The sequence below is a fragment of the Octodon degus genome, unplaced genomic scaffold (assembly GCF_000260255.1).
Source record: "Octodon degus isolate 3935 unplaced genomic scaffold, OctDeg1.0 scaffold00071, whole genome shotgun sequence".
Taxonomy (NCBI): domain Eukaryota; kingdom Metazoa; phylum Chordata; class Mammalia; order Rodentia; family Octodontidae; genus Octodon; species Octodon degus.
The window spans coordinates 8,030,448-8,057,293 of record NW_004524647.1 but is presented as its reverse complement, the minus strand read 5'-3'; the positions used below and the strand labels follow the sequence as shown (position 1 = coordinate 8,057,293).

At 43.6% G+C, this 26,846-nt stretch overlaps 1 protein-coding gene across 1 annotated transcript in view; it reads right to left on the bottom strand.

Annotated features, from left to right (window-relative positions):
• Glb1 (galactosidase beta 1) overlaps positions 1-26,846 on the bottom strand; it is a 104,693-nt gene that overhangs the window by 15,844 nt on the left and 62,003 nt on the right. Inside the window, exons 11-15 of the mRNA XM_023719734.1 lie at positions 15,532-15,606; positions 12,622-12,711; positions 9,583-9,699; positions 7,980-8,111; positions 5,564-5,818 (exon numbers count right to left, since the gene is read on the bottom strand). Coding sequence (XP_023575502.1) covers positions 5,564-5,818; positions 7,980-8,111; positions 9,583-9,699; positions 12,622-12,711; positions 15,532-15,606 — 669 coding nt within the window. The remainder of the gene's footprint in view (positions 1-5,563; positions 5,819-7,979; positions 8,112-9,582; positions 9,700-12,621; positions 12,712-15,531; positions 15,607-26,846) is intronic.

Below are 26,846 nucleotides of genomic sequence, written 5' to 3'. Positions count from 1 at the left end.
AAAAAAAAAAAAAAAAAAATTGTCAGTTCTTCTACATAAAATGTCCTTCTGCACTTAAGAGCAAACCAGGGCTGGGGAGATAGCTCAGAGGTCTAAGTGCCTGCCTGGCAAATGCAAGAACCTGGGTTTGATCCCCAGTTCCACATGCTATGCTGGCCTGGAACCCTCGGCACACTGTGCTGGCCACCAAAACCAGGTTTTGTTGTGCACACCTGTAATCCCAGCACTGGAGAAGCTGAGACAGGAGGGTCATTATAAGACTGAGCTGCGTAGCAAGACCAAATATGCTGTACCAAATACATAAGTAAAAGATTGAAAAACATTTTAAAAAGATGAGTAAATCTTTCCCCACAAACCTCAGTGTTCATATGCACACTGTAATCCCAGCACCTGAGAGGTTGCTGGGGGACTGAAAGCCTCCTGCTGGGGCTTACAGTGAGCCCAAGGTCACCCGGACAGCAGAATGAGATTCTTCAAGAAAAGGAAAAAGAAAACAGAACAGCACAATCTGAGTTGAAAAACATGCTCTTGCCCTCCTACCACTATGTTCTACCACACATGCAGACCTAGTCCAAGAAGCCAAAGATGCAGGAAGGCTGCACACTTTTTTTGAGACAGTGTCTTGCTGTGTAGTCCAAGCTCATCTTGAATGTGCCATGATCCTTCTGCCTCAGCCTCCAGATATGTGTCACCATGTCCCCCATACTCACCATTTTAATACAAGACTTATCTACACCCTTCTGAAAGAGATAAGTAGCACACATGACATTGACACTTTAGGCCTGATGCACTGAGTGTGACACGTCACCGAAGCACTGGAGAACATTTTCTGTCACAGGGTCTGGAGTCAGATAAGAGTCTGATGCAGGCAAAGCACTGCCCTGTGTGTCTTGGAAAAAGCAAGATATGTGTGGGCCCTTCCCACTGAAATCCAGCTGACGCTTACTCAGTGTTTCCCAGAAAGCTACATCTGACCAAAACAAAGCCAGAAGAATAAGAAGTGATTTGTTTCTAAGCTCCTGAATCAACCTTTATCCATGATTTCATTCATTAGATCAAGCTAGTTTCTTTACAGCAAAGAATAACAAAAGCCAAGTGGCCTGCAGCAGGCCCTTCCCCTGAGGGTACTGCACACAGCCTTAGAACTGGCTGGGGCTTCTGGCATCACTGGTGCCCCTGCTGCCTTCAAACACCTGCTGAATCACTCATTTGTCCAAATGTCAGGACTCTGCCCCTGGAGGAGTGGGTCTGTGTGTCTTGAGTGGGCTTGCTGTGTAGGACTTCCAGAGCTGCCCTTGGCAGGAAGGCCCACATGTATCAGAAAACAAAACATATTTTCTGTATTATGTATAATGAATATGCATCCTTGGACCTGCTCAACTCAGTACCACAAATCCCTTGGACAGGCTGTGTGTGTGCATGTGATTTTTATGGTGTTGAGTATACTACTGAGCTGCATGTACAATTACTAAATTTTAGAATATTTTTATCACCCTCAAAAGAAAACCTATATCCTCCATTATTCATTTCCCATTTCCCCTGCAGTCTCCCTTCCTACAGGCAGCCACTAATCTCCTTATCTTTATAGATTTGCCTATCCTGGATGTTTCACATAAATGCAATCATAATAATATGTGGTTCTCTTAATCTGTTTTCTGTGGCTATAAAAAGGGTAGTTTCATTAAAACTAGCCTTTAAGATTATCTGGCATCAACAATAGAAGGATGATTATAAAAAACAAAGGGTAATTCCTAAATGACAGCGGTTTACTTAGAACAGGGCTCTGTGTCTGGAGGACCCAACACCAAGGGGCCACACCCAGCAAGGTGACTTGCTGCTGGCGGGGACTCCACGCTGAGTTCTGAAGGGGCACAGAACGCCACAGGGCAGGAAGGGTGCACACAAAAGAGTGAGCCAAACTGGCATCTAGAACAGGTTTGCTCTGCAACAGCCTCATCAGTTAATCCAGTGACAGTGGCATAGCCCTCAGGATCTAAGCAGCATTTCAGGGTCTCACTTGCATCCTACTTCAGATACCTCATACTGGAGATTAAATTTCAATATGGGTTTTAGAGAAGATATTCAAATCTTTTGCGACTGGCTTCCTTTCCCTTAGCCTAAAGTTTTTTGTTTGTTTGTTCTGCAATAGTGAGGACTGAACCCAGGGCCTTCACACTGAACTATATACCACATATACTTGGGACAGGGTGACAGGGTCTCACTAAGCTGTTAAACTGCCCCAGGTGGGCTCAAGCTTGTGATGCTCCTTTCTCAGCCTTCTAGAGTGCCAGGATTGCAGGCATACTCCACCACCACATCCAGCATCCTACATTTTTGAGGGAATTTCCGTATTGTACATTGCCAAGTGTTTTTCCTTTGCTTGTTTATTCACCAGCCGATGGGCAAGAGGGCCGCTGCCACCTTGCCAAGATCACGGATGATGCTCTGTGAACGTTGGCACATAGGTTTCTGAGTGGCATATGGAGCAGAAGACCTTCTGGGGTCTGAATCCTCTGGGAGTAGGCATATATGTATATATATCTTCAGGCATTAAGGATAAAAAGGATTCATCAGATTAGCCAAATAAGTTAGAGCCCCTGCTGAAAACCTGGCATAGTGATCCATGCCTGCACTCCCGGCTACTTGGAAGGCTGGGGCAACAGAAACACTTGATCGCACACATTCAAGGCCAGCCTGAGCAACACAGCAAGACTTTATTTAAAAAAAACAGTAAAAACGATCAGTGTGAGCTCTTCACTGGGCTTTGAGGCCTTGTTCAACATTGGCTGCCTCTTCAGATGGGCCTTCTGCTCAAGGGGATCTGGGCCTCAGTGCCTGTGATGCACCCACTCCGGCGCCTCATAGTCTGCAGCTCTCTAAGCCTCCTGCTGCTCATCTGCAAACTGGAGCTCAGCACAGGACATCCTCCCACATGTGCTTCTTCTGATGCCAGGGGAGATAGTGTGTGCAGGGTGTGGGTGTAACACCTGTATGACCCAACTACGGGGAGTCTCCTCTGAGCCCAAAAAATGTCCCATGCATTTCCATTTCTGGACCTTCGCTTCTCCTAAGGAAGTGGGGGTGGAAATGAGGGGAGAGTGAACAGGGATAGCTTGCTGGCCAAGGAGAAAGCCAGAGAGCACTTCCCAAGTCCTAGTTCTACAGCCCCTAGACACCACTTTTGACTGCATGAAGGGGATGTGAGAACATGACCCTGCCTTGGAAGAAAGAGGTAAGGAGGGGACTCAGTGCTAACTTCCTCCTAGAGGCCACTAGGCAGGAAGTGAAGGCAAGCAGAGAGATGAGTCTGACAGGAAGCCAGGAAACAAAGGAGTCACACCTGAAAGCAGTCAGGGAGGAGGAAGTCCATGGTGAAGGGGGTGGGGAAAGAGTAAGCTGGCTTAAAGAGTGGAGTAGTGAAGGGGAAAGGAAGAGAAAGAGGGGCCAAGACTTCCCTGAGGGTTGGAGATAGTGAGGGGATGGCAGCCATGATGAGCACCCACCAGGGCCCTCAGCTGAGCTAAGGGACTGGGGAACCAGCAGAGAAGGCCAACAATAGACCCCTTCAGTGCAGAGGGTGGATGAGGGAGGGGGACAGAGTTTGAGGCCAGCCTAAGCTACATACTTAGATGTAGCATGACCAGCCTGAACTATATAGTGAGACTGCGTCTCAAAACAAAACAAAACACAAAGCAGCAACCTTCCAAGACCCTATCTCAAAAATGTAAGAAAAGGTGTGGGGGTACAGTTCAGTGCAAAGGCTCTGGATTCAATCCCCAGTGTGACAAGAAGAGCAAGAAGGAAGGAAAAGAGGAGGAAAGGAAAGAGGTTCCCTATGTACACTCCCGGCCCAGGTCCTGCACATAATCTTCCCATCCAGAGATCTAACTGCCCACCCACAATGTCTTCTCTCAGTTCCTCTCCATGCCTGTGTTGTGGCTTAAGCGTTTGCTTCCCTTTAAGAGTCACAGGTGAAGTCCTAACTTCCAAGGTGACAGTCCTAGGAGGTCCTGATGGGATGCCTGTGAAGGTGCTTGCACTCACAAAGGGCTTCCCTGACCGCTACAGCATGGGGGACGCCGAAGGGGCTGCCCCAGAGGAAGCGGGCCCTCCCTGGAGGCCAGTCTGCTGGTATGTTGGAGCTTGAACTTTCTGGCCAACAAACATTTACAAGCTACCTAGTTTATGACATTTTGGTACAGCAATCTGCATGGACAAAGGCAGCCTCTCGAAGTCAGTGTTGTTCAAATCCAAACTCATGGTCCCTAGCCTGGCCTAGGTCCTCTTTAGATGTTTCTTCTTTCAGTAGATGCTATCAGCTGCCCAGCTGCAAGCCTGGAAACTGAATCACCTGACGCATGGCCCTCTTCCTAAATCTTTTTTTTTTTTTTCCTCTTCCTAAATCTTGATATCCAATCTAATGTCATGTCTCTCAACAGCTTCTGTCACCTCCATCAGTGAGACTGTGGTTCAGCTCTTAGACAGCTTGCCTGAAGGCACAGGTCCCATGCCCAACCCATACTGTACATGGGGTCAGAGGAGTTTGTTATATGCCAATCCTATCCTGTCACTCCCCTTCCTCAGTGGCTCTCAGCATAAAAACAAAACTTCAGTAAGTCTACAAGGCCTGTCCCAATCTGATCTCTGCCTACTTCCACACATGGTATCTGCCCTTCCAATCTCATGGCCTTTGCAGGTGCCATTCCTTCTCCTGGTCCCTTCCTTGCTGTGCTCACTGTTCCTATCTCAGTAAGTACCACTTTCTTGGGGAAAGCTTCCCTTATCTGATGGGGCCAAATGCCCCAATTACTGTCTACCTTATGTCTTTCCTTACCACTCATCACAGCTGCAGTGCTACCACTTAATTTGTGGATCAAATAATTCAGGCTACACTGAAAGTTTCCTGAGGGCAAGGACACTGTGGGGTTCTATTTATCACTGTATCTTTAGTGCCTGCCACAAACATTGGGCACATGGCAGCCACAGACTAAACATTTGCGGAATGACTGAGTGATGGTAAAGTCATGTAAAATGATAATAGGACTTGAGGTAGAAAAGAAAACAGTGAAGGACGATACACCAATGTCTACAAAGAGTAAAGGGGAATGACTGGCAAGTCAAACAGCAAGCACACCTTGAGGATGATCCAGATAATGGCAGACCCCCAACGAGTATGGCTGCATGAAGGTGGGATGTTCCTGGACCACTGAGGATGGCATGGATCAAAGAGAAGCAGATTCTTTCACAAGACACCACCTCCTTTTCTGACTATATTTTCCTTTTGATACAAAGTAAGCTCTCCTCATAAGCAGCATCCTAAGGGACATCAATTCTTCCTAGGAAGAATACCCTTCACTGAAAGATGCTGCCAGCCAATGAAAACAGGGCAGCTGGAGCCCCCATGCTGGCCACTGAGTCTGTCCCAGAGCAAGTCACTAACAGGAAACCCTTGTACCCTGAACTGTCAAACAGCCCGTGAGCAGCTCTAAGGGGATTCTTTCTCAGCCACTGCACACCAGATGCTTGAGGCCTGGCTCCCAGTGCTTGCCAGGGAGATACGTACCTTGGTCCAGTTGGGAAACTGGATGAAGGTGTCCTGAGGCAGGTCTGGGATCTCACTAGGAATGGAGAAGTTGCCCACATAGAAGGCCGGAAGTGTGTAGTTAGCTGAGCTGTAAGCACAGGGCTCATCATGGTGGCCAGCATCGTGGTCAGCCCAGATACCCACGTGGCTGCGCACGGCCTCCTCTGTGTCCAGAGGGAAGATCGTCCAGTTGGTGAGGATACGAGCGCCAAGGGTCATGTTAAAAACCAAGCCCTGCAAAGGAGAACAGAACATGCTGAGCTGGACAGGAAAGGAAGAGGGCTTTGAGTGCCTCTGTATCTAGCCCTAGCTGCCTGGGAGAGCAAACCAGGATCACAAATCACCCACAGTAAACAAGACCCAGGCACTATGTACATGTAGGTAACACAAGTTGGGCTTCAGGCTGAGTTCCATCTCATGGGAAGAGATGCATTTCCACACCAAAGCTGCTCTCCCTTCCAGAATCCAGGATGTCATCACAAAAGGCCTGGAGCTTCTCTTCCTCACAAAGGGGACCAAGCAGCAGTGCAGCTGGCCCAGACCACCTGTTCCTCAATACCTCTAGAATGGAAGATGGAGTCTAAGGAAGGGGAGAATGAGTATGGGGAAAAGGGAAAGAATATGCCCCACTGTAGATGGAAGGGTGTGGACTCTCCCACTGCCCAGAGCAGGGTGTGTGTGTGTGTTTGTGTGTGTGTGGTTCTGAGCACCTCAGGAGCCTCATGGGGGTGATTGCCCTGGAATCTACTCGCCTGCTGTGGGGGCCAAGTGAGATAAAGTATGTGGGAACACTCTGTAAAAGGACAGAGTGTTCTGATGTCTGTAAAAGGACAACAATGGTAACCCCCAGAAATGGATTTGGACATTGTTCCATCTGTCCTCAGGTGCCAGGACTGCGGCGTCCCTGGGTACAAGTCACCACAGAGAAGCCTATGTTCATGGCCACCTAACCTCTCATCCCTGGCTTTTCATGTAGGAATTTTCCCCATTTTTAGTAGGGCCCCATCTTTGTCCAGAGCATCTTCCAGTACCGAGTCTCTTCTGTCCTTTTCATAATTAAATACTAAGCAGGTAGCTGTGGGTCAAGCTTTCTGTGAGGCAGTGTAGGTCCTGAGACTACACAATAGAGTCCCGATCATCCTATGGCCATTGTGTCCGTGAGAGCCAGGCAGGAAGCCAGTGACCACAGCCTGAGCACCAGGGGCCAAGATCATCAAGCACAACGTACCCCAGCATGTAAATGCCTGGCCACTGAACACCCCAACAGGGGTCAGGAAGTAGGCCCAGGCCCGTTCTGTGCTAGACCGGGGGTGCTGCAGCTCCCTGGAGAAACCTTTCCTCTCGTGGGTTCGGTGAGCTGCTAGAGGAGTAGCTCACATCTGATGATTTTTTGCATCCCTTCACGTACCCTGGACACACCTTGGGGGACATTACGCAAACTTAATAGCTTGCTGAATAATGCTCTTGAGATATTTACTGGAAAAACATATTTATTTATTTATTTATTTATTTTTTCCATTTATGTATTTGTTACAGGGTCTCACTACGCACCTAGTGAGACCAGAGCTGGGAATACAGTAGAGCACCACCATGCCCAGAGTCCGGTAGTGCCCCAGGGGTGGATCAGTGAGGCATGTGGGACCGGGAATCATGAACCCTGGTCCCTGCGCTTGCTCAAGCAGGCACTTAGTCCACTGAGCTCTCTCGCCAGCCCTAGAAAAACACATTTAGATGTGATGCCTGGGCTCCGAGGGACCAGCAAGGCAAGAGGCAGCGCAGCAAGGAAAGGCTTCCTAGACGCAGGAGCCCAGGCCCACAGCCGAGCCCAGCGGGAGGAGGAGCTGAGCTGCTGCGCCAGCCAGATGCTCTGGTGAGTGTGGTGGGCTCTCAGAATGGAGGAAGAGCAGCCCCATCTTCCATTTTCAACTACAGCATCGGCAAATTCCAGCACAAGGAAAGCCCTCTGGGCACAAAGCTCAACTTTCTCGTCCCCTGCAAAGGAAAAGAGCTCTTCCAAAGAACACACTTTCTAGGCTATAAGACAAACTAGGGTGCTTTGCTCACCAAGCCCAGCAGCATGTGTGCTATCTTAAAAAAACATTTCTCAAGGGGCCGGGGAGATGGCTCAGTGGAATCAGTGCTTCCCTGGCAAGCGTAAGGGCCTGAGTTCAATCCCTGGTTCCGCAAAAAAAAAAAAAAAAAAAAAAAAAAAAAAACAAAACAAAAAAACCCAAAAAACATTTCGTAATGTATACCCAGAGCAAATGTCCAGTTGTACCTCCTTGATCTATAAAGATGTACTTGTAGGCTAGCAGAGGGAAAAGGAAAGAATGTATCCGAGTTTTTAAGTGGATGTACAGTCCTGTCTCAGTCTTTCCAGTACGGCTCATCTCACCTTGGAATCGTTGATAAATCTGCCATAGTTCACACGCCCCATGTTTTCCACCAGAAGGTCCAGACTGGCTCCAGCTTTCCCTTGGACATTCAGAGAGAACACATGGTTTCTCTCAAGGACTCCTTGGGGGACCTGTGGGTTCAAGGCCAGATCAGAATTGACAGAAAGTAAGCTGAGCATGAAGAGGCAGTGTGCAGACTCAGCACTCACTGTCCTGCCTGGTACATCCAGCAGGCCTTAAGGAAACATCAGGCAGGTATCCTCACGCCTTCAGGGAACGCTTCGATGCCCTTAATCCATGTCACTTCCCTGATGCCCCCGTCCCCTGCAATTGGCTGCCAATCAAGGAAATTATCAGACATAGGCAGACTGGTTTCCACTGCTTTGGAAAGTCTTTTTTTTTTTTTTTTAAAGATATTATCTCACTATGTAGCCCAGGCTGGCCTCAAACTCATGTAGATCCTCCTGCTTCCACCTTCCAGTTCTGGGATCAGGCCAAGGGCCACCACACCAGCTGCTTTGGAAAGTTTTACTGTTCACCTATTTTTAAAGGAAAGAAGAGAATGGAGGCCATTTCCAAGAGAGGATTCCTATTAGATGAGCTGCTTCATGTTCTCACAGCACAAAAGTCAGCCACAAAGAAATAGCTTCTAAACAACATGGAGAGAGGAGACAAACCAGAGAACCAAGATAAAAATCAGTTAGGTGGAGTATTTTTCACCTCAAAAAGTTCATAGGATGCATTAACCACAAAATTATGTAATAGAATGAAGGAAAATAACAGATACTGTATGAGCAACATATTCTTAACTTCTCAAAAATACATTAAATTTTTTTAAGTTGGCATTACACTGACCATAACTAAGATAATTCCTAAACTGCAGGCCATGAAATAAGTCACCATAAATATAGCATTATGTCTCAGAAATTCCTCCCACTGAAATTGAAGCTGCTGATTACAAAGTAATGAAATTTTTCTGAACAAATTTTCTTGGTTATGTAAATCTTTTATGTGTCCTTTCCTATGACTGTCTCAATGACAGAAATGGACATCTTACACAATCTGTACTTTGTTATGAAATCTTTTTTTTTTTTTTTTAGTACCAGGGATTGAACTCAGGCCTTTGTGCTTGCCAGGGAAGCGCTTATTCTACTGAGCCATCTCCCCGGCCCTGAAATCATTCTTGATGTCTTTTAGTTGTAACTGTCATGAGCAATCCTTTAGAATATAATCTCTTGTCAGGAAGAGGCAGCAAGGTCAGCTTTGTGCAGTGGCAGCTACAAAATGGAACCCGAAATGCATGCTGCCCTTCAGGAGCACGGGAGGCCCGGGCAACACGGTAGAGAAGGGTGGTGCTGGGCTGGGAGAAACAGAAGCACTCTCAACTCGCTGGTCTCTGCACTGGGTCCTCAGAGCTGGGAGGGGTCAGGGGAGTATTCCAGGTAGATGAAGCCTGGCACAGGCCACATCCGTGAGCTAGGGCCAGAGCTAAGGGACATCAAGAGGCCAGAGCCTAATGTCGAGGAGGTGAGCAGAGGCCTTAATGCCACATTAGTAGATTTCATGTCCTGTTGGGCAGAAATGCACTCCTCGGACCCTTACCCCGTCTATGGCGATATAGGCCCGATCATGGACTCCATTGAAGGGTAGAGAAGACAGGCGTGTTGCGTTGCCATAATCTTCAGGAAGTGTTGTTCGGTACAGCACAAACCCAAAATACTAGTTAGAAAAGGATGTAAGAAAAAGATATCATTATTGATGTTCATGTAAGGAGAACTTGGTTTCTCTTGATCTGTATGAAAGGGACATTTTGAAAATCATAAGAAAAAAAAAAAAAAAAGAAAACCATAAGAATAATAAGCTTTCCCCACGCCTAGCAAAGCTCACTTTGCAAGAAGGGACCAGGTTTAGACTTTCAGGTCTTTGCCTAACTCTCCCGACTTTAAGCTGCAGGTGGCCCTGAAGGGACTCTTACCAAGCATCCCTCTTAGTCATCTGCTCAGAGTGACTTGGGACTGAGGTGTATCAAAAGGCATCGACATGAACTCAGAAAGCAAAATCAAGAAGACCAGCAAAGAAACTAGACAGACAAACATCAACAGAACCATGAAATGAAGTTCTGCTTGTGGAAACTCCTCAGGTTCTTGGGCTATATCTGCTCTCACATAAAACAAGACTCAACTCGGAACTATTTAAAGTGATGCAACAGGGAAAAAGAGAGGTGGGAGGCTAGAATGTAGTTGTTGCTGAATCTGATGTCAGTTTTAGATGCTTACACCCCTAATTCTAAAGGAAGGTGTTAACCAGCCTCAGCATCCACAGAATGTTAATGATTTTCCCTGTTTATTGCTTGCTGCAGGTATCAGCAACCCTGAGCTGTGACAAAATTCTGGGTTACGGAAGAGAATCCAAATAGAAATCTAGCATGCAATGGAGAAAAAGGTCCTTACTTCTAGGGCCTGAAGTGGAAGGTGACTAGGAGGAGGTGAGGAAACCGTTCCTCACCTCTCTGTGTGTAAGAACCTGCGGCATGCAGGAACGTGACTGGCCCTGCTCAGATCTGCAAGCACAGGGGCACCTGCTCCCCAGAACCCAAATCTGTCTCTCTTCTTTGTTTACAGAAACAAACCGAAGTGGTGAGCACTCACTCTGAGACTGCAAAAAACTTTGCAAAGAGCTTCCAGGGTGTGTGTACACTCAGGTGTAGCCAAAGCCTCAGGGATCAGAGAGGGGGAAGCTGGCAGAGGCACTGTGTTCTGCCCCTGTCCTGCAGCTGACTCTTCTGCCACCTCGCAATTTCACTGGAAGTAAGTATTCTAGGTGCTTGCCCCAACCTGAAACAGCCAGAGATCAGAAAGCAGAAGTGGCCACAGCTACGTGGATTCATATGTCAGCCTGCAGGATGCCCACACCCTGCATCCCCTCTTTGTGAGTGCTCAATGGCTCTGTCAGTGAAGCCAAGTCATCTTAGCGATGACAACACGGTCAGTGTGTGCTGGGAGAAGGAACCCACCCATGTCAGTGAAAAGGGTGTGGGTGTAGGGGGCTGGTCATCCATTATAATTACCACATAATAGAGTTGTTAGAATAAAATAATGGCACAAATAGTAGCAGGAGGCAAAATACACTAAACTTAGATATCCTGTTGCTGTGTCACCTTATTTTTTAGACGCCTAGAAAGTGATCTCCACAGAAAACGAGAAAGGCTCAGACGACTGAACATCTCAAGAAAATGGTGCTGAGACCCGTGAGAACCAGAGGACAGACTAATCTCACAGGCACCCTGATGCACCCCAGAAAAAGCCAAAAACTCTTTACTAAGTCTACTTAGCAAGGGACAGTCTACAAATAACCTAAACTCTTCAAACACAACCCTGTCAAGAGTAGTAATTGCAGAAACAGTTTCTGACAAATGAGGACTAAAGAGACATTCCTAATGTCATGTGAGATGAGATTGGAAAATGCACTGAAAAAATGTAAGGGACATTGGTGGGATGACTAGGTTCACCTGGGGGCAGGTGTAGCCAGTACATCAGCTAGTAGAACGATATCATTAAGTTTCTCAAGTTTGATCACTAAAAAAAAAAAAAAAAAAAAAAAAAAAAAAAAAAAAAAAAGTTTGATCACTGTATTGTAGTCATATAGGGTAATATCTTGTTTCTTAAAAAGCTGTAATATTTAGGGGTGATACTGACAGCTAAAAATGGTTTAAAAAAAGAAAAGCAACTGACTGTACATACACAGGGAGAGAAAAATAAAGCAAGTGAAGTAATTGTTAATAAATGTGAATCTAGATGGAAAAATACCCCAGGTGTCTGTGGTAATGTTCTTGAAATGTTTTTAGATTTGAAATTTGCTAAGTTAGGGGCCCGGGAGATGGCTCAGTAGAATAAGCGTTTCCTTGGCAAGCGCAAGGGCCTGAGTTCAATCCCTGGCCCTAAAATACAAAAAAAAAAAAAAAAGAAAAAAAGAAAGAAATCTGCTAAGCTAAAAAGGAAAAAAAAAACTTCTAAAAAAAGAAAAGACAGTGTGAAGGGTAAACACAAACATATGCACACACTAAAAAACAAAATATGCTTTGTTCTTTTCACAAATGGGAAAAATAATGTATAAGAAATTACCAAGGGCTGGTGGAATGGCTCAGTGGTCTAGAGCACCTACTTGGAGCAAGCTTAGCAAGGCACAGGGACCGTGGTTCAATCCCCCAGCACCACATGCCAGCCAGCCCCGCCCCCTGGTGGGCTGAGCTGGACACACACACACACACACACACACACTCTAAATAAAATTAAAAAAAAAAAAGAAATTACCAAAAACACAGTACCTGTATCACTGAGCTATGAGTAAAGTTCCTTCCTTGAGAATTAATACAGTGGTTCTCCACTAGATTAGCCAGTGCCTTGAAATGTTTACAAAATTATGCTGAAGCATCGTGAGACACTTCCTATGTGAGTGACAATAAGAAACAGGAGGAAAATGCAGAAAGATCAGCCACACGCAGCTCAAGAGCCTGGAAAGCCGGGCTGTCCCTGCCCCAGCTCCAGCCCATTCTCATGCTGGAGAACTCACTGTCTGCACAGAGGTGCAGCAAGCACAACTGCATCAGTAGAAAAAAGTGCAGCATTACCTTGGGAGGCCTACCTGTTTCACCTGGATAAATGTCAAGGGATGGAGGCTTTGTATGGACCCGCGGGAACACAGGGCGTCCAGCGCTTCCTCCACTGTCTTTAACTGAAAAGAAAGAAAAGCAGTACGTACTCACTACCCCATCACTGGTAATGATGGCAGAGGGTAATATGATGTCCAAACTATCAGACACATTAGTGGATTAGATCAAACCTCAAAATAAACCTGGGTAGTTCAAGTTCTACTCAGTGCTGGTTCCTGATAAGTTTTGGTCCTCTTCAGCTACTCCCTCTTTTTTTTTTAATTAAAAAAATGTTTTATTTATGTATTTGGTACAGGGTCTTGCTACACAGCTCAGACTCATAGTGATCCTCCTGTCTCAGCCTCTCCAGTGCTGAGATTACAGGTGTGCATCACCCCGCCCAGTCTCATTGGCCAGCACAGCACACCCAGGCTGGCACGGCATGCATTACTGGGGATTGAACCTGAGCCCTTGCACTTGCCAGGCAGGCACTTAGAAACCAATCTAATTCCCCAGCCCCACTCCCCAACTCTTGATGAAAAATGTAAATGATGCTAGTCTTAAACAGTTTCAAACTACTCATTTAGAAATAGTACCTGCTGAGGGATAAATATGACAGACCTTGAAATAAATGGAAACCAAGGTTCAAATGCTGCCTCCTTCCTAAAGCTTTCCACAACATCAAGTAAAATAGCTATAAAGAGAGTACAGTAACTGGAAGCAACTACACCAAGATGAGATGCGCCACCATCACCCCATTATAATTCTTCTATTGGTACTCTCCCCTCCTGTGTGCTTGTCTCCAGCAAATGTGCTGCTGTCATTCAGTAGGTGTTTGGTGCTGTGCTCAGCACCGCTGCCCAGTGCAGGAGACAGACCAGTATTCCCCACGTGCCATTCAAGGCACCATGCTCCTGCAGGCAGGGTGTTTATGCTAATGCAACTACAGGCACACTAACAACAGCCACCTGTTGTCACGCGTCTTAACTGTTTCCCATGAGTCGGAGCATCCTGCACCACTAACTACCCTGTTCAATCCTCTCAGCTGCCTGGGGACTCTGGCAGGCAGTACTGTTCCCATGAGACTCAGAGCAACTCACTCAAGCAATGAGATCCAGGACTGGTAGTTACATTTGCCTCTAAAACCTGGATATTTCCAGCATAAAACTGAGCAGGACTTTTTAAACTTTTTTTGTTGCTTTGGTTTACAAGGATGGGGTCTTATCATATAGTCCAGGCTGGCCCTGAACTCACTATAAAGCCCAGTCTGGCTTTCAATTTGCAGCAATCTCTTGCCTCAGCCTCCCAATGTAATCCTAATGCTGGGATTACAGTCATATCCCACCATGCCCCGTGAAGATTTTATGATTCCCGGGCCTGCTGTGCCAGCCCCCCCACCTTAAAAAGTCCTACTCAGTTTTATGCTGGGAAATATCTGGCTTTTGGAGGTAAATGTATCTACCAATTGAGACTGGGCGTGGTAGTGCACGCCAGTAATCCCAGCTGTTGGGAAGCTGTAAACAGGCAGATCACTTTGACTCCGATCTAGTAGTGAGACCCTGAACACTCTGTTGACCCTTCCCTAAAATATCAAAACAAAACAAAACAAAAAGCAAACCCAATTCCATCAAGCCAGCCACTCATATGAGCATTTTCCTAGCTTGACAACTAAAGGAATGGAACTCATAATAAAGAGTTTTTATCCTATATAAGTATATTCTACATAAATTTAATTCCGTTGCATGCCTATTTGCTATCTTAAGTTGTGTATATTTAATCAGCAATGAAAAGCCATATGTGCTCATACAGTTTTCCTTTGTGATAAGCAGTATATGCTTTTGGTACTAAATGAGCTTTTGAAAAAGCAATGTTGTTGCTTTAAACACTTGGAGTTACTTTCTGTTGCATAAAAATAAATTTTCTCAGCCCTAAAACCAAGAAACAACCTTTTCCTTAAGTAGCTGTAGCAACGAGCAAGTAGAAGGAAGGTGCTCCCTTCACAAGTGCGATTAAAGTCTGATAAATCTCAAGAGAGATTTCTATCAGACCAAGAGACCACAATCTTTGTAGAATGTAGCACACATAGCCGACACTAGGCGGAAAATGTTAAAAGAGTTCAATCACCAAACATAATGTCAAAGGGCTTTTTGAACGGAAAAATTATACAATCATGTTTGGCATTTTGCTTAAAGATAAAAACTCATGATGCTATTTTAGAATGTCAAAATTCTTAAGAAATAAGTAGCTGCTCGTGTTTTTTCTTCTTGTGAATGAATAGATGTAGGAGTTCAGGATCGTACGGGGAAAACCTGAAGACAGACGGTCAAAACAAATTGACTTGCTTACGTCACTGCATCTAACTATTAAATAAAATCTCGCTCTAGAATAAAACATCCATGCTTCTTATTTATGAGGGAATTTGTATCTCTTTCCCCGAATGTCTCACTTATCAATAAATCAGACTATATAAATTAGGACACACATTTGACATCAAGGGAGAGTGTACAAATTAGGGTAGAAACATTAACATTCCCGTGGTTTCGGGAAACTCCTTAGAAGAAAGTGTGAATTACGGAAAAGAGCCCTGCCGGGTAGCAGCATAAGTGACGTGTTGTGTCCACCTCTGCTCTTGGCACTTTTTGTAAGTGACCACTGAACCGAATGCGGGCAGCACCCGACGACAACCCCCACCGCTGTCCGCGCCGGAGGCGCCCCTGCCGCCAGCACGCGTGCAGACACATCCTCCAGCGCTCCTCCTCCCCTGAAACTTGTGACTCCTACTGCGGGAGGCTTGCGGACAGCAGATTCGCAGGAAAACGAGGCAACCGTCCGGCTCTGGCGACTAAATTTCACTCCCTCACTCCCACTCAGTTTTCAATGCGCCCGGTATTTTTCTTTCTTACCTTTCTCAGAGCAACTTTTCCATAGGCAAACTTTGGTGTAGATGGAGGTATAATGCCCTCCGGCACTTTTTCAAACTATAAATAGAAATGTAATATAAGAGAGAGAGAGAGAAAACAAAACTCTGTTAAATCTTCAGAAACATCCATAGAATTCATTTTTCAAAAGAGAGGTCAAAGTCTCAAACTTCATCAGTGCTTGTGATTTTTGGAAAGGCAGAGGCTCATAGGCTTTCTTCCAAAACAGCATCTGCTAGATGCTTTGCTTCTAAGCACGAGTCTGTGCTTAAGGTCTGGGGATCATGTAAATACTTACAGAGCAAAGGACTTTAAAACAAAAAGCAAAAATAAATAGGAAAATGAGGGTGAACAGCAGTGATCCAGGAAACAGAAGGAACAGGAAGATGATATCTAACCAAACAGAACCTGAAAGGGGAGCTGCAGGAAGAAGACTATTTGTTGTATTGCTCAGTTAAAGTTTGGTATCAGTGTCAGATTGACAGTGGTTCTATGAGAGTATGTCTACACATTTTTACAAAATGTTTCTGGGCTGCTAAGGCCAAGAGTTGGGATGTACACAGCCAGCCAGTGGTTTGGAAAATGCACACATGGAGGAGAACTGGTACAAAGGATGAAGCCACCAGAGTGGAGTACCGGTGTGCTGGCCTTGGTATATCGGGGGTGGGGGGAATCTGGGTGGGGAACACATAGATACTCTTCAAAGAACTGCTGTCCTTGTCACTTTTCTTTAATTTAAAGTGAAAAATCAAATCTTACTGAGTATGTATTCTGTATACATATAACACACATATATCCACGCATGTGAGGTGCGATAAAAATGTACTGGGATTATTTAAATTTTGTTTTTTATTGGGGAGAGACTTTTTTTTTCAAGACAGGGTCTTACTATGCAATTCAGGCTGGTCTTAAGCTCACTTTGTAGTCTAGTCTGGTCTCAAATTCACAACAATCTTCCTGCTTCAGCCTCTTGAATGCTGGGATCACAGGCACATGCCACCACTCTTGGCACACTCCTTCTTAAAAATTTACTACAATATGGCTGAGGAGACAGCTCAGTGGTCTAAGTGCCTTCTTTGCAAGCCCAAAGACCCAGGTTTGATCCCCAGCACTGCATGCTGTGCTGGTCCACTGGCCCAGGCGTACCATGCCAGCCCTGAAACTGGGTGTGGTGACACACGCCTGTAATCCCAGTGCTGGGGAGGCTGAGACAGGAAGATCACTACGAGTCTGAACTGCATATTGAGACCCTGTAACAAACAAACAAATAAATTTTTTTTTAATTTACTACAGTAAAAGATACATTACCATTAATCTCCCTCAAAACTTTCCCCTTGGCTGGGGATGGTGGTGCATGTCTGTAATGCCAGGAGTTCGAGGCCAACCCGTGCTACATAGTAAATTCAAGGCCAGATGGCTCTACATGGTGAGACCCTGTCTCAAAATTCTCCAAATAGTCTCCCCTGCTTAAAACACACTTATCCCATCATTCTTGACACTTTCTGAAACAATTTTGAAAATCCTCTTTTATGTCTATAGTTGAGCTCTTTTTAATTTTTTAAAAAAATTTTATGTATTTGGTATAGGGTCTCACTACTATAGTTGAGCTCTTATAGTAGCCCTTTTCTGGGAAGTACCAGAAATTGAACTCAGGGCCTTGTAGTTGCCAAGCAAGTACCAGTGCCACTGAGCTATCTCCCTGGCCCATGGCAGCCTGGATGCTTAAATTGATCCAGAATATTTACCCTTTATGGTTATTTCAACTTATGGGAAGAGGCAAAAGTCACATGGCTCATTAAGTAAGGTGGATAATGATACATGATACTTTGTTTAGTACTGGGGCTCCAACTAGGGACCTTGCCCTTGCCAGGCAGGTGCTTATGCCTCTGAGCTATATCCCCAGCCATGGTACTATTTTTATTTGAGAGAAATTGCCCTAAATAGTTGATTAATGAAGGGTGTTCACAAGGCATGATGAATATTTAAATTAAAAAATTTATTACACAAAAAGACACATTGCTTTTACTCTCCTTCAGATAAATTGTCCCCTTGATCTCGAATATACTTCTCATGCTTGGCCATGTGTCTTCTGTAATGTTTTTAAATTTTAAGCCTTAATTGTATCTTTCAATCACCCTTTGCATACATGTGTATATGCACATACATGTAGGCATCTATGTGTATATATACAGAGAGAGGGAAAGGGGAGGAAATGCTGGAATATCTGGGTATAATGTCTCTAGTCTTAGAAAAACCTAAGGCCACCTGGCATTTCTAAGTAGGCTGTTTTAGGATCTCATAATCTTTCTGTCCCTCACTGATAAACAGTCTTTATTTGAGCACAATGGAAAAGGAAGACCTTACAAGAAATGCACAGGATTTAATTAATCTTCTCATTTTCAGCTCCATTTTTCTTCTATCCTTTGTTTTAATTTTTAAAAATCTTTTATTTATTGTTACAGGGAGATGCTCTGTAGCTCAGACTCATAGTGATTCTTCTGTCTCAGCCTCCCCAATGCTGGGATTACAGGTGTGTGCCACCATGCCCCTGGCACAGTGCAGGGCTGGCATGGCATGTGGTACTAAGGCTCAAACCTGGGTCCTTGCGCTTGCCAGGCAGGCAAGTGCGTAGACTGCTGAGCTATTTCCCTGGTCTCTTCTATCTTTTCTTGCACCCATATTTCCTGTCTTTTTTTTTTTTTTTTTTTTTTAATAAAACAAAATAGCCTACGCAGGTTAACTTAAACAAAAAAAAAAAAACCAGACAGGGCTGGCGAGATAGCTCAGTGGAGTAAGAGCCTGCTTAGGCAAGCGCAGGGACCAGGGTTTGATCCCCTGCACCATAAGCCATGCCAGCACTGCAAAATGCCAGGGGCATGGTGATGCATGCCTATAATCTCAGTGCTGAGGAGGCTGAGACAGGAGGATCATTATGAGTCTGAGCTGCATAGCAAGACCCTGTACTAAATACATAAAATAAATAAATAAGTAAAAAGAAAAAAGGCTTGCCAGTACAGTGGCATCTCCCCTAACATATACTGAGACTTGAACCTAAGGCCATCACATTGAGCTACAACCCCAGACCATTTTTTCTTTTATTTTTTTGTTTTGAGAGAGGGTATTGGTAAGTTGCAAGTTGCTCAGGCTAGTTTCAAACTTGTAACTCTCCTGTCTCAGCCTCCTAGAATGCTGGAATCACAGGCTTGTGCTACCATGCCATCCTGTGTTAGCACACATCATTATTCTCAACTATTCAGGAGGCTGAAGCACAAGGATCACAAGTTTGAGGCAAGTCTGGACAACATAGCAGACCTGGTCTCAAAAGTCAAAAACTACAAAGGAATTGGGGATGTAACTCAATGGTAAAGCACTTGCCTAGCATGCATGGGCCCCTGAGTTCATACCTAGCACTCCCAAGAGAGGGAGGAAGGAGAAGAGAGAAATGGCAGCAGGGGCAGCAGCTCACTCAGCTCACTCTTCTGGAGAGTCAAGGGCATGGCACCAGTGTTGGCTTGGTCTGGGGAGGACCTCAAGATAATTAGAGGGAAGACCAACAGGAGATGAGATGGTGCTTCCCAAGCAGATGATGGAGTGGCTGGGGGGTAAGGGGGCAGAACAAGTCAGGATCCACTAAGCAACATCTATGTCTTCTCCAAGGGCAATACCTCCAACTGACCCAAGGAGCTTCCAATAGGCCCTGGTTTTTGTTGTCATTTTGTTTTGAGACACAGTGAACTATGCAGCCAAGGCTGGTGTTGAACTCTCACCTTCCTGTCTTGGAGTGCACCACCATGCCTTGCCTGAGGCCCACATCACCTCCTGTGCTGCCATTAGGCAGCAAGCTGCCAACATGAGGGCCCCTTTACACCGGACACCAGGGTTTCCGCATCCTGTGTCCTCAGTTACTACTCTTCAATCTATAGTAACTTTCCTTTTACAGAAATATCATTGAACCTCTTATGCAGATAGCTCCCCCTTTGTTGGCTTCATTAAAAAAAAAAAAATCTTATCATTTAGTAACAGTTTGCCCAGTTCCGCCAAAAAAAAGAAAGAAAACAAAAAAGAATCCCTAATAGTGTTTGTCAACAGGATATCATGTCTGCATCTTGTACAATGAATAACCACTAAGACAACAATATGCAATGTATTAAATTATTGAAAGTGTCCTACTAATTGGTTTTGAAACTGTTTCACTGTTATTTGTTTCTCAATAAAATTATTTTAAAAACCTCAGTTTTGGAAGGAAGAGGAGATAAATGTAGCATAGGTCAATAAACCATCCTGAAATGGGAAGTCCTTTGTAATCTGGATATTCTTTATTTCTCTGAATTTTTTAAAAGATCACAGAAATAAAATAAAGTATTAGCCAGACATGGTGGCACATGACTGTTGTCCCAATTACTCAGCAGGCAAGAGGATCACTTGAGCTCCAGAGTTCAGTGCTAGCCTGGGCAACATAACAAAACCTTGCCTGAAAACAAAAAGTTGAAAGAAATGAATATGAGGCCGAAGATTTACTGCTTGTTCTTAGAACAAGATGTGGTGAAATCCCAGCTTTCCCTGAAATTGCAATCACATTCTTTCTCCTTGGGTAGCTCAGCCATCCCTTCCTCTTCTAGCCCATGTTCTGGCCAAAAGCAGGAAAGACAAATTCATGTCAGGGGACCGAAAGCAGTATGATTTGTCCTCTTGTGTGCCTTATTTGCCTGTACCCAGTAGCAGCTGTGGTAGGTCTACCTTGGAAGACAAAGTGGAATCCCATTTAACTAGAACTGTCATCTCTTCTACTACATGGGAAAAACAACTCTGCACACACATCACTTGTTCAGCCTATATTCAGTCCGCCTGGGAGAACGCTTACCTCTGGCCTCTGTGCACTACTCCTCGTGGCCCTCAGACCTGCTCATTGTATTTCCTGCTTATAGCTGAGACCTGGAACTTGCTCAAGTTGTAAGTAAGAGAGGGAAGGAGTGGGCGTGTGACTCAGAGTCTAGTGCCACGTCCACAGCTCCTCGAACCTCCTTCATTGTTCTAACAATGACAGAAGCGTCTTCACACACACATACACAGAAGAAAAATCTCTAAACCTCCACAAAACTGTATGTCTTCAAATTTTCTTCCTGGACCCTCCCCTTAGGCACACTCATCATATAAATTTAAGAGAACACTGTCCCTCCGTTATTTGACATTGCTACTTACCTAAAGCCCTTTGCCATGCCAAATATAGACAGTAATTTTCTTATTTGCATATTACAGTGTTTCAAATGGACATGACAATTTACACAATCATCCTTTCTATGTTGAGGCTGAATTAATTCTAATTTTGATATTTCAAATAATGTTGCAATGAACAACTTCACATCTATAACATTATTCTTGTTTTAAATTGTTACTTTTATAAATAAAGTCTCTAACGAGAGGTGATTATATCAGAGAATATGAACATTTTATTTTATTATTATTTTTAATGTATTATATTTTAATGTAAAGTACAGGGTCTACAGGGTCTCACTACACAGATTGGGTTTGTAGTGATTCTGTTTTCAGTCTCCCAAGCGCTGGGATTACAGGTGGGAGGCACCAAGCCCAGTCCAGGGAGCAGGGCTGGCACAGCATGCTGTGGATGGAACCCCTTGCGTCTGCCCTTAAGAAGGTGCTTTAATCCACTGAGCTATCTGGCCAGCCCATAATATGAGCATTTTATTTTATTTTTATTTATTTATTTGTTTTTTGGTGGAACTAGAGATTGAACTCAGGCCCTTGAGCTTATCAAGCAAGCGCTTATTCTCCCCAACCCCAATATGAGTATTTTATAGGACTTTTTTTTTTCTTAAATATTTATTTATTTATTTTTTAATTTATTACATTTATTTATTGTGTGTGTGTGTGTGTGTGTGTGTGTGTGTGGCCAGCTCAGCCCACCAGGGGGCGGGGCTGGCTGGCATGTGGTGCTGGGGGATCGAACCGACGTCCCTGTGCTTTGCCAAGCTTGTTTCAAGTAGGTGCTTTAGACCACTGAGCCATCTCTCCAGCCCCTTTATAGGACTCTTGAAAATATATAAGCAAAAAAATTTTTTTTTTTTTTGGCCATCTTAGAAAATTTTTATTAATCTTTTTTGGCATTTGCTATTGCTCACAGTATGAGACATAATGAAAGTGGTCACTGGTTTTCATTTGCAGTTGCTTAACAGAAATTTAGCTGAAATGAACAGAGGCAATGGAGTTTCTCCCTATAGGGTGTATAAGCAAAATTTGACCAATTTATAAATACCAGGCTATGGTCATCATGTAATTATCTATTTGGATCTTGATATTTTAATAAATACTATTGCCAATTTTAATATAATTATTAAGGATTCATGTATCACATTTGCTATAATTTTCTGGTTCTTTTTTATTTTAGTGACTTTTCATACTAGTTTATCATTTAAGGAAATCATAACATTCTACCTAATTCATGTTTCAGAAAATAGTCAAATATATCAAAATATTATCTTCTGAGTCTTTATTTCACCATAATTTATGCTTTAATGAATTTTTTTATCAACCAGAAATACTGCTTCTAATCACACTTACTTAGTAGGCCAAATTCAACATAGGAAACTGCTTCTTTTCACTCCAGTCGTCAAGGACAACCAATCAGCCAGCCCAGACTGATCCTGGGTCAGTTCTGAAGTACGCAAAATCACCATGGCTGTTTTCTTCTCTCCACTCCCCACCCAGCCCCAGTTACCACCTTTGGGAATCTCAGAATCCACTACGCCTCTCAGAGTCTTCAACTACCACTTGCTTAATTTCTTTTCTCTTTTTTTTCTGGAACTGGGGATTGAACTCAGGCCCTGGCGCTTGCCAGGAAAGCGCTTATTCTACTGAGCCATCTCCCCAGCCCCGCTTAACTTCTGTAGACTGTTCTAACTCCAAAAAGACATCCGAACTCTTCTCTGATGGAATCCCTATGAAGAACTGAATAAAACTCTTAAAACAGGGCTTAAATTTGTTCAAAGGCATACAAAAATGAATTCATAACTGCCTCTGTCAGGAATCAATAGGACAAGAGGGTGCTACCCTACAGTTCTACGGCTCACCCTCGAGGTCAAAGTGTTAACCATGACTGGTTGAGTTGTACCCACACCAAAGAGACTCTATTAAAAAATGCAAATGTCGCATGCTGTGCATGCCTTGAAGATTCACTTGCAAAGGGCTGCCTGGGCCTTCACATTGAACATGGGCTTGGACAGACTCTGAGAGCTGAGCTGTGGGGTCTTAATACCTCTCAGGGTCCGAGTCTATGAAAGATGCTGTGGGTCACCATCTAATGTACTCTTGAAATAGGTTAAAAAGGCCACTTTCCTTACATCTGTGGTGAAAGTGGAAGGTAAGCAGATGGGTCTTTACCTTCAGTTTCTTTACCTTCATGTATATATTTTGGGTATTATTTAACAAATCAGCTAAGTAAAGGTACACAGGTGTCAGCAGAATAAGCTCACTAAATCTTTCAAGGTAGGCCATTTTTTCCTCTTAAACCCCAAATGCCAAAAGCCAAAACAAAAACAGAAAGGGAAATATGAGGACCTCATATTCATTTCTTTTTAACGAAATTGTTAGGGCCAGCCAGATAGCTCAGGGATTAAAGTGCCTGCTTAGGGAGATGCAGGGGCCGGAGGTTCGATCCCTGGCCTGTCATGCTGGCCCCGCCCCCAGGGTGCACTGAGATAGTGAATGAGACTGGGTGTGGTGGTGCACACCTGTAATCCCAGCACTTGGGAGGCTGAAAAACAGGAGGATCATTCTGAGTCTGATATGTGTAGTGAGAGCCTGTACTAAATACATTAAAAATAATAATAAAAAAATAAATTGTTAGTAGAGGTTCACAGCACATAATGTTCCCCTTCCTTAAGGGGAATGTACAGACAACATTGTGATTCTTTTTTTTTTTTTTTTTTCTTTAAGTAAAATAGCTCTTTATTCAGCTTCTTGTCATGCCAAAACTTTCTATGCATATACCACTATAATTAGCACATCGTCTGTAACAGGCAAAAATGTGTATCAAATTATATGTCATATTACCTGATTATATAAAAATGTAAAATGAAAATGATTTATCAATTCCCCTTAATATTCCAAGTAATTCAGTAAGAGATGTGAGGCACAAAATGTGATTCTTTTTTTCTTTTCCATAATTTAAAATGTGATTCTTTTTATTCCATCTCTTGGTCCTCTTTCCTGTTGCAAAGGATTTACCTCTCTATTTCCTATTATAAATCATTTATTTTGCTCTCTGATTTATTTGGACTTATTTGTGTTTTTCATATAAGAAAAACAATGCAAATTTGAGCTTTTCTTATAAATGACTCATTTATCATTCTTTATAGCAGAGCAGTACTTCACAATGTACAGATACCAAATTTTCTTTATCCATTCATCTTTTGATGAACATTACAAGTTGTGCTGCTATAAACATGAGTATGGATATAACACTGTAATATGGTATCATTAACTCTTTCAGGAGATACCTAGGAGGGAAATAGCTGGGTCTAATGGAATTTCTGGTTTTAGTTTTCCAAAGAATCTCCATCGTGATTTTTTTAAAAAATGTATTTAGTACAGGGTCTACAGGGTCTCACTATGTAGATGAGACTCCTAGTGATTCTCCTGTCTTCAGCCTCTCAAGCGCTGGATTACATGCACACATCACCACGCCCAGTCTTAATTGCCCTCTCAGCACGCCCCAGGGGCAAGGCTGGCACAGCACACAGGGGATGGAACCCCAGTCACTGTGCTCTGCCTAAGCAGGTGCTTTAGTTCGCTGAGCTATCTGGCTGGCCCGTTCCATCCTGATTTTGACAGTGGTTGTACTAGTTTACGTTTCCACCAACACCGTAGAAGGGTTCCTTTTTCCCCTAACCACCTTGCCAGCACTATTTGATTTTGATAATGGCCATTATTTGTGGAGTAAAATGGCGTTTCAATTTTTGCATTTCTCTAATACTGAGTGTTGAGCGACACTGAGTATTTTTGATGTATCTATTGGCTATTTGTGTTTCTTCTGAGAAGTGACTTTTTCAGCTACCCATTTGGGGGGAATGGGTCGAATTTTTTGAGATCTTTATATATTTAGATATCAGTCTTCTGTCCAAGGAATAGTTGACAATTTTTTTTCCCACTCCATAGGTTGTGTCTTCACTCTATTGCTTTTTCTTTTTTTTTCTGTTCAGAAGCTTTAAATTTGATGTGATCCATTTGTTAAGCCTTGTTGCTACTTCTTGTGTAACTGGGGTTCTGGCCTGCCTACACCGCTGCTGTCAAGTTTTCCACTTCCAATTGCATCGATACAGGTCCTTTCTTTCCTTCTTTTTGGAAGACTGGCTACAGATTTGTCATTTTGTTTATTCTTTCAAAGAATCACCTCCGTAAGTGATTCTTTGTAATTAATTTTTTTTTTTTTTTTTTTTTTTTTTTTTACAAAGATGTCTCACTCTCATCAATTTCCTCACTGGTCTTTATGATTTCTTTACCTTTTCCTAGAGTTGGATTTGGACTATTCTTGTTTTTCTAGGATCCTGAGGTGCATCATTAGGTCATTTCTTTGAACATGTTCTGTTTCTGTAATGTGAGCATTGACAGAAATAAACTTCATATCAAGCAGGATGTAAGAAATCATTTGGTTTTGTTTTGGAACCAATCTGTCACTCGGTTTTTTAACTGGGAAGTTGAGTCCATTTGTATTGAGTTATTACTGAAAGGTACCGACTTATTCTTGTCATTGTGTTATCGTCCCCCTTTTTCTTTAAATATTTACTCTGCTTGATGCATTCATTCTATCAGACTCTGTTTCACTGTCTCTGTCCAGGATACTCTTGAGAATTTTTGGAGTGCTGCCCTGGTGTTCAACTTTCCTAAGGTTCCTAACAGGACTGCTTTCGTTGTGTCCCATTAGTTCCTGCATGTTGCACTAGAATTAGCATTTGACTCTAGGAACTGTCTAATTTCTTTCCTGATTTCCTCTGTGACTTGGTAAGTATTCAGGAGTGTGTTAGTGTTCAGTTATTTCTGTGGTTTCTTTTCCAACTGATTTCTAGGTTCAATGCACCATGATCTGACAGCATCTAGAGGATTAGTTCATTCTTTTGAAGTGCTGATCTGAGATTCAAATTTCTTAAAGGTGTTCTTTGTTATAGATGTCCTTATTTCTCCATTGATTTGAAAGACAGCATTGCAACATATTAGTCTGGGTTAAAAGTTCTTTTCTTTTAGGGCTTGAAATACTTCATTCCAGACTCTTCTGGCCTTGAAAGTTTGTATTGTAAGGACCAGCCAAATAGCTCAGCGGATTAAAGTGCCTGCTTAGGCAGACGGAGGGGCAGGGGGGTTTGATCCCTGGCCTGCCAGCTGGCCCCACCCCTGGGGTGCGCTGAGACAGCAATTGAGACTGGATGTCGTGATGAACGCCAGTAATCCCAGCTCATAGGAGGCTGAACACAGGCGGATCACTAGTCCGATCTACATAGTGAGAACCTGAAGACCCTGTAGACCCTGTACTAAAATAAAAAAATAATAAATAAATAAAAATAAAATTTGTCTTGTAAAATCTGCTGTAATCTTAATGGGTTTACCTTTGTAAGTGACTTTTTCTTTTCTCTGACAGCTTTTAAGATTTTGTCCTTGTGGTGAACTTCTGGGATTTTTATTATGATGTGCTACAGGGAGCTTCATTTTTTCATTGTAATTATTTGTTGTTCTGTTAGCATCACCTTCCTGTATGTCGAATTCTTTCCCAATACCTGTAAAGTGTTCTGTTATGATTTCTGTAAAAAGATTTTTTATTGCACATGTGCTGTCCTCTTAAGATCTCTCTAACTCCAATTTGCCTTAGGTTAGTCTTCCTAGCATCATCTAGTAGTTGGTGAATGAATTTTTCCTTGTTCTCTTGTCTTTTTTTTTGGCCAGCTCACCCTGCGCTGGGGGCGGGGCTGGCACAGCATGTGGTGCTGGGGATCCAACCTCACTGTGGTCCCTGTGCTTTGCCTAAGCTTGCCTAAGCAGGTGCTTTATAGACTGCTGAGGTATCTTGCTGGCCCCTCTCTTGTCATTCTTTTTTTTTTTTTTAACGTAAGTATTTGTACTTCTTTTTTTTTTTTGGCGGAACAGGGGATTGAACTCAGGCCCTTGCACTTGCCAGGGAAGCGCTTATTCCACTGAGCCATCTTCCTGGCCCCAATTTTTACTTCTTCAATGAAGCAAAACACAAAAGCTGGCTTGACACACATTTACATATAACTGCTCTCACATTCGCAAGTCAA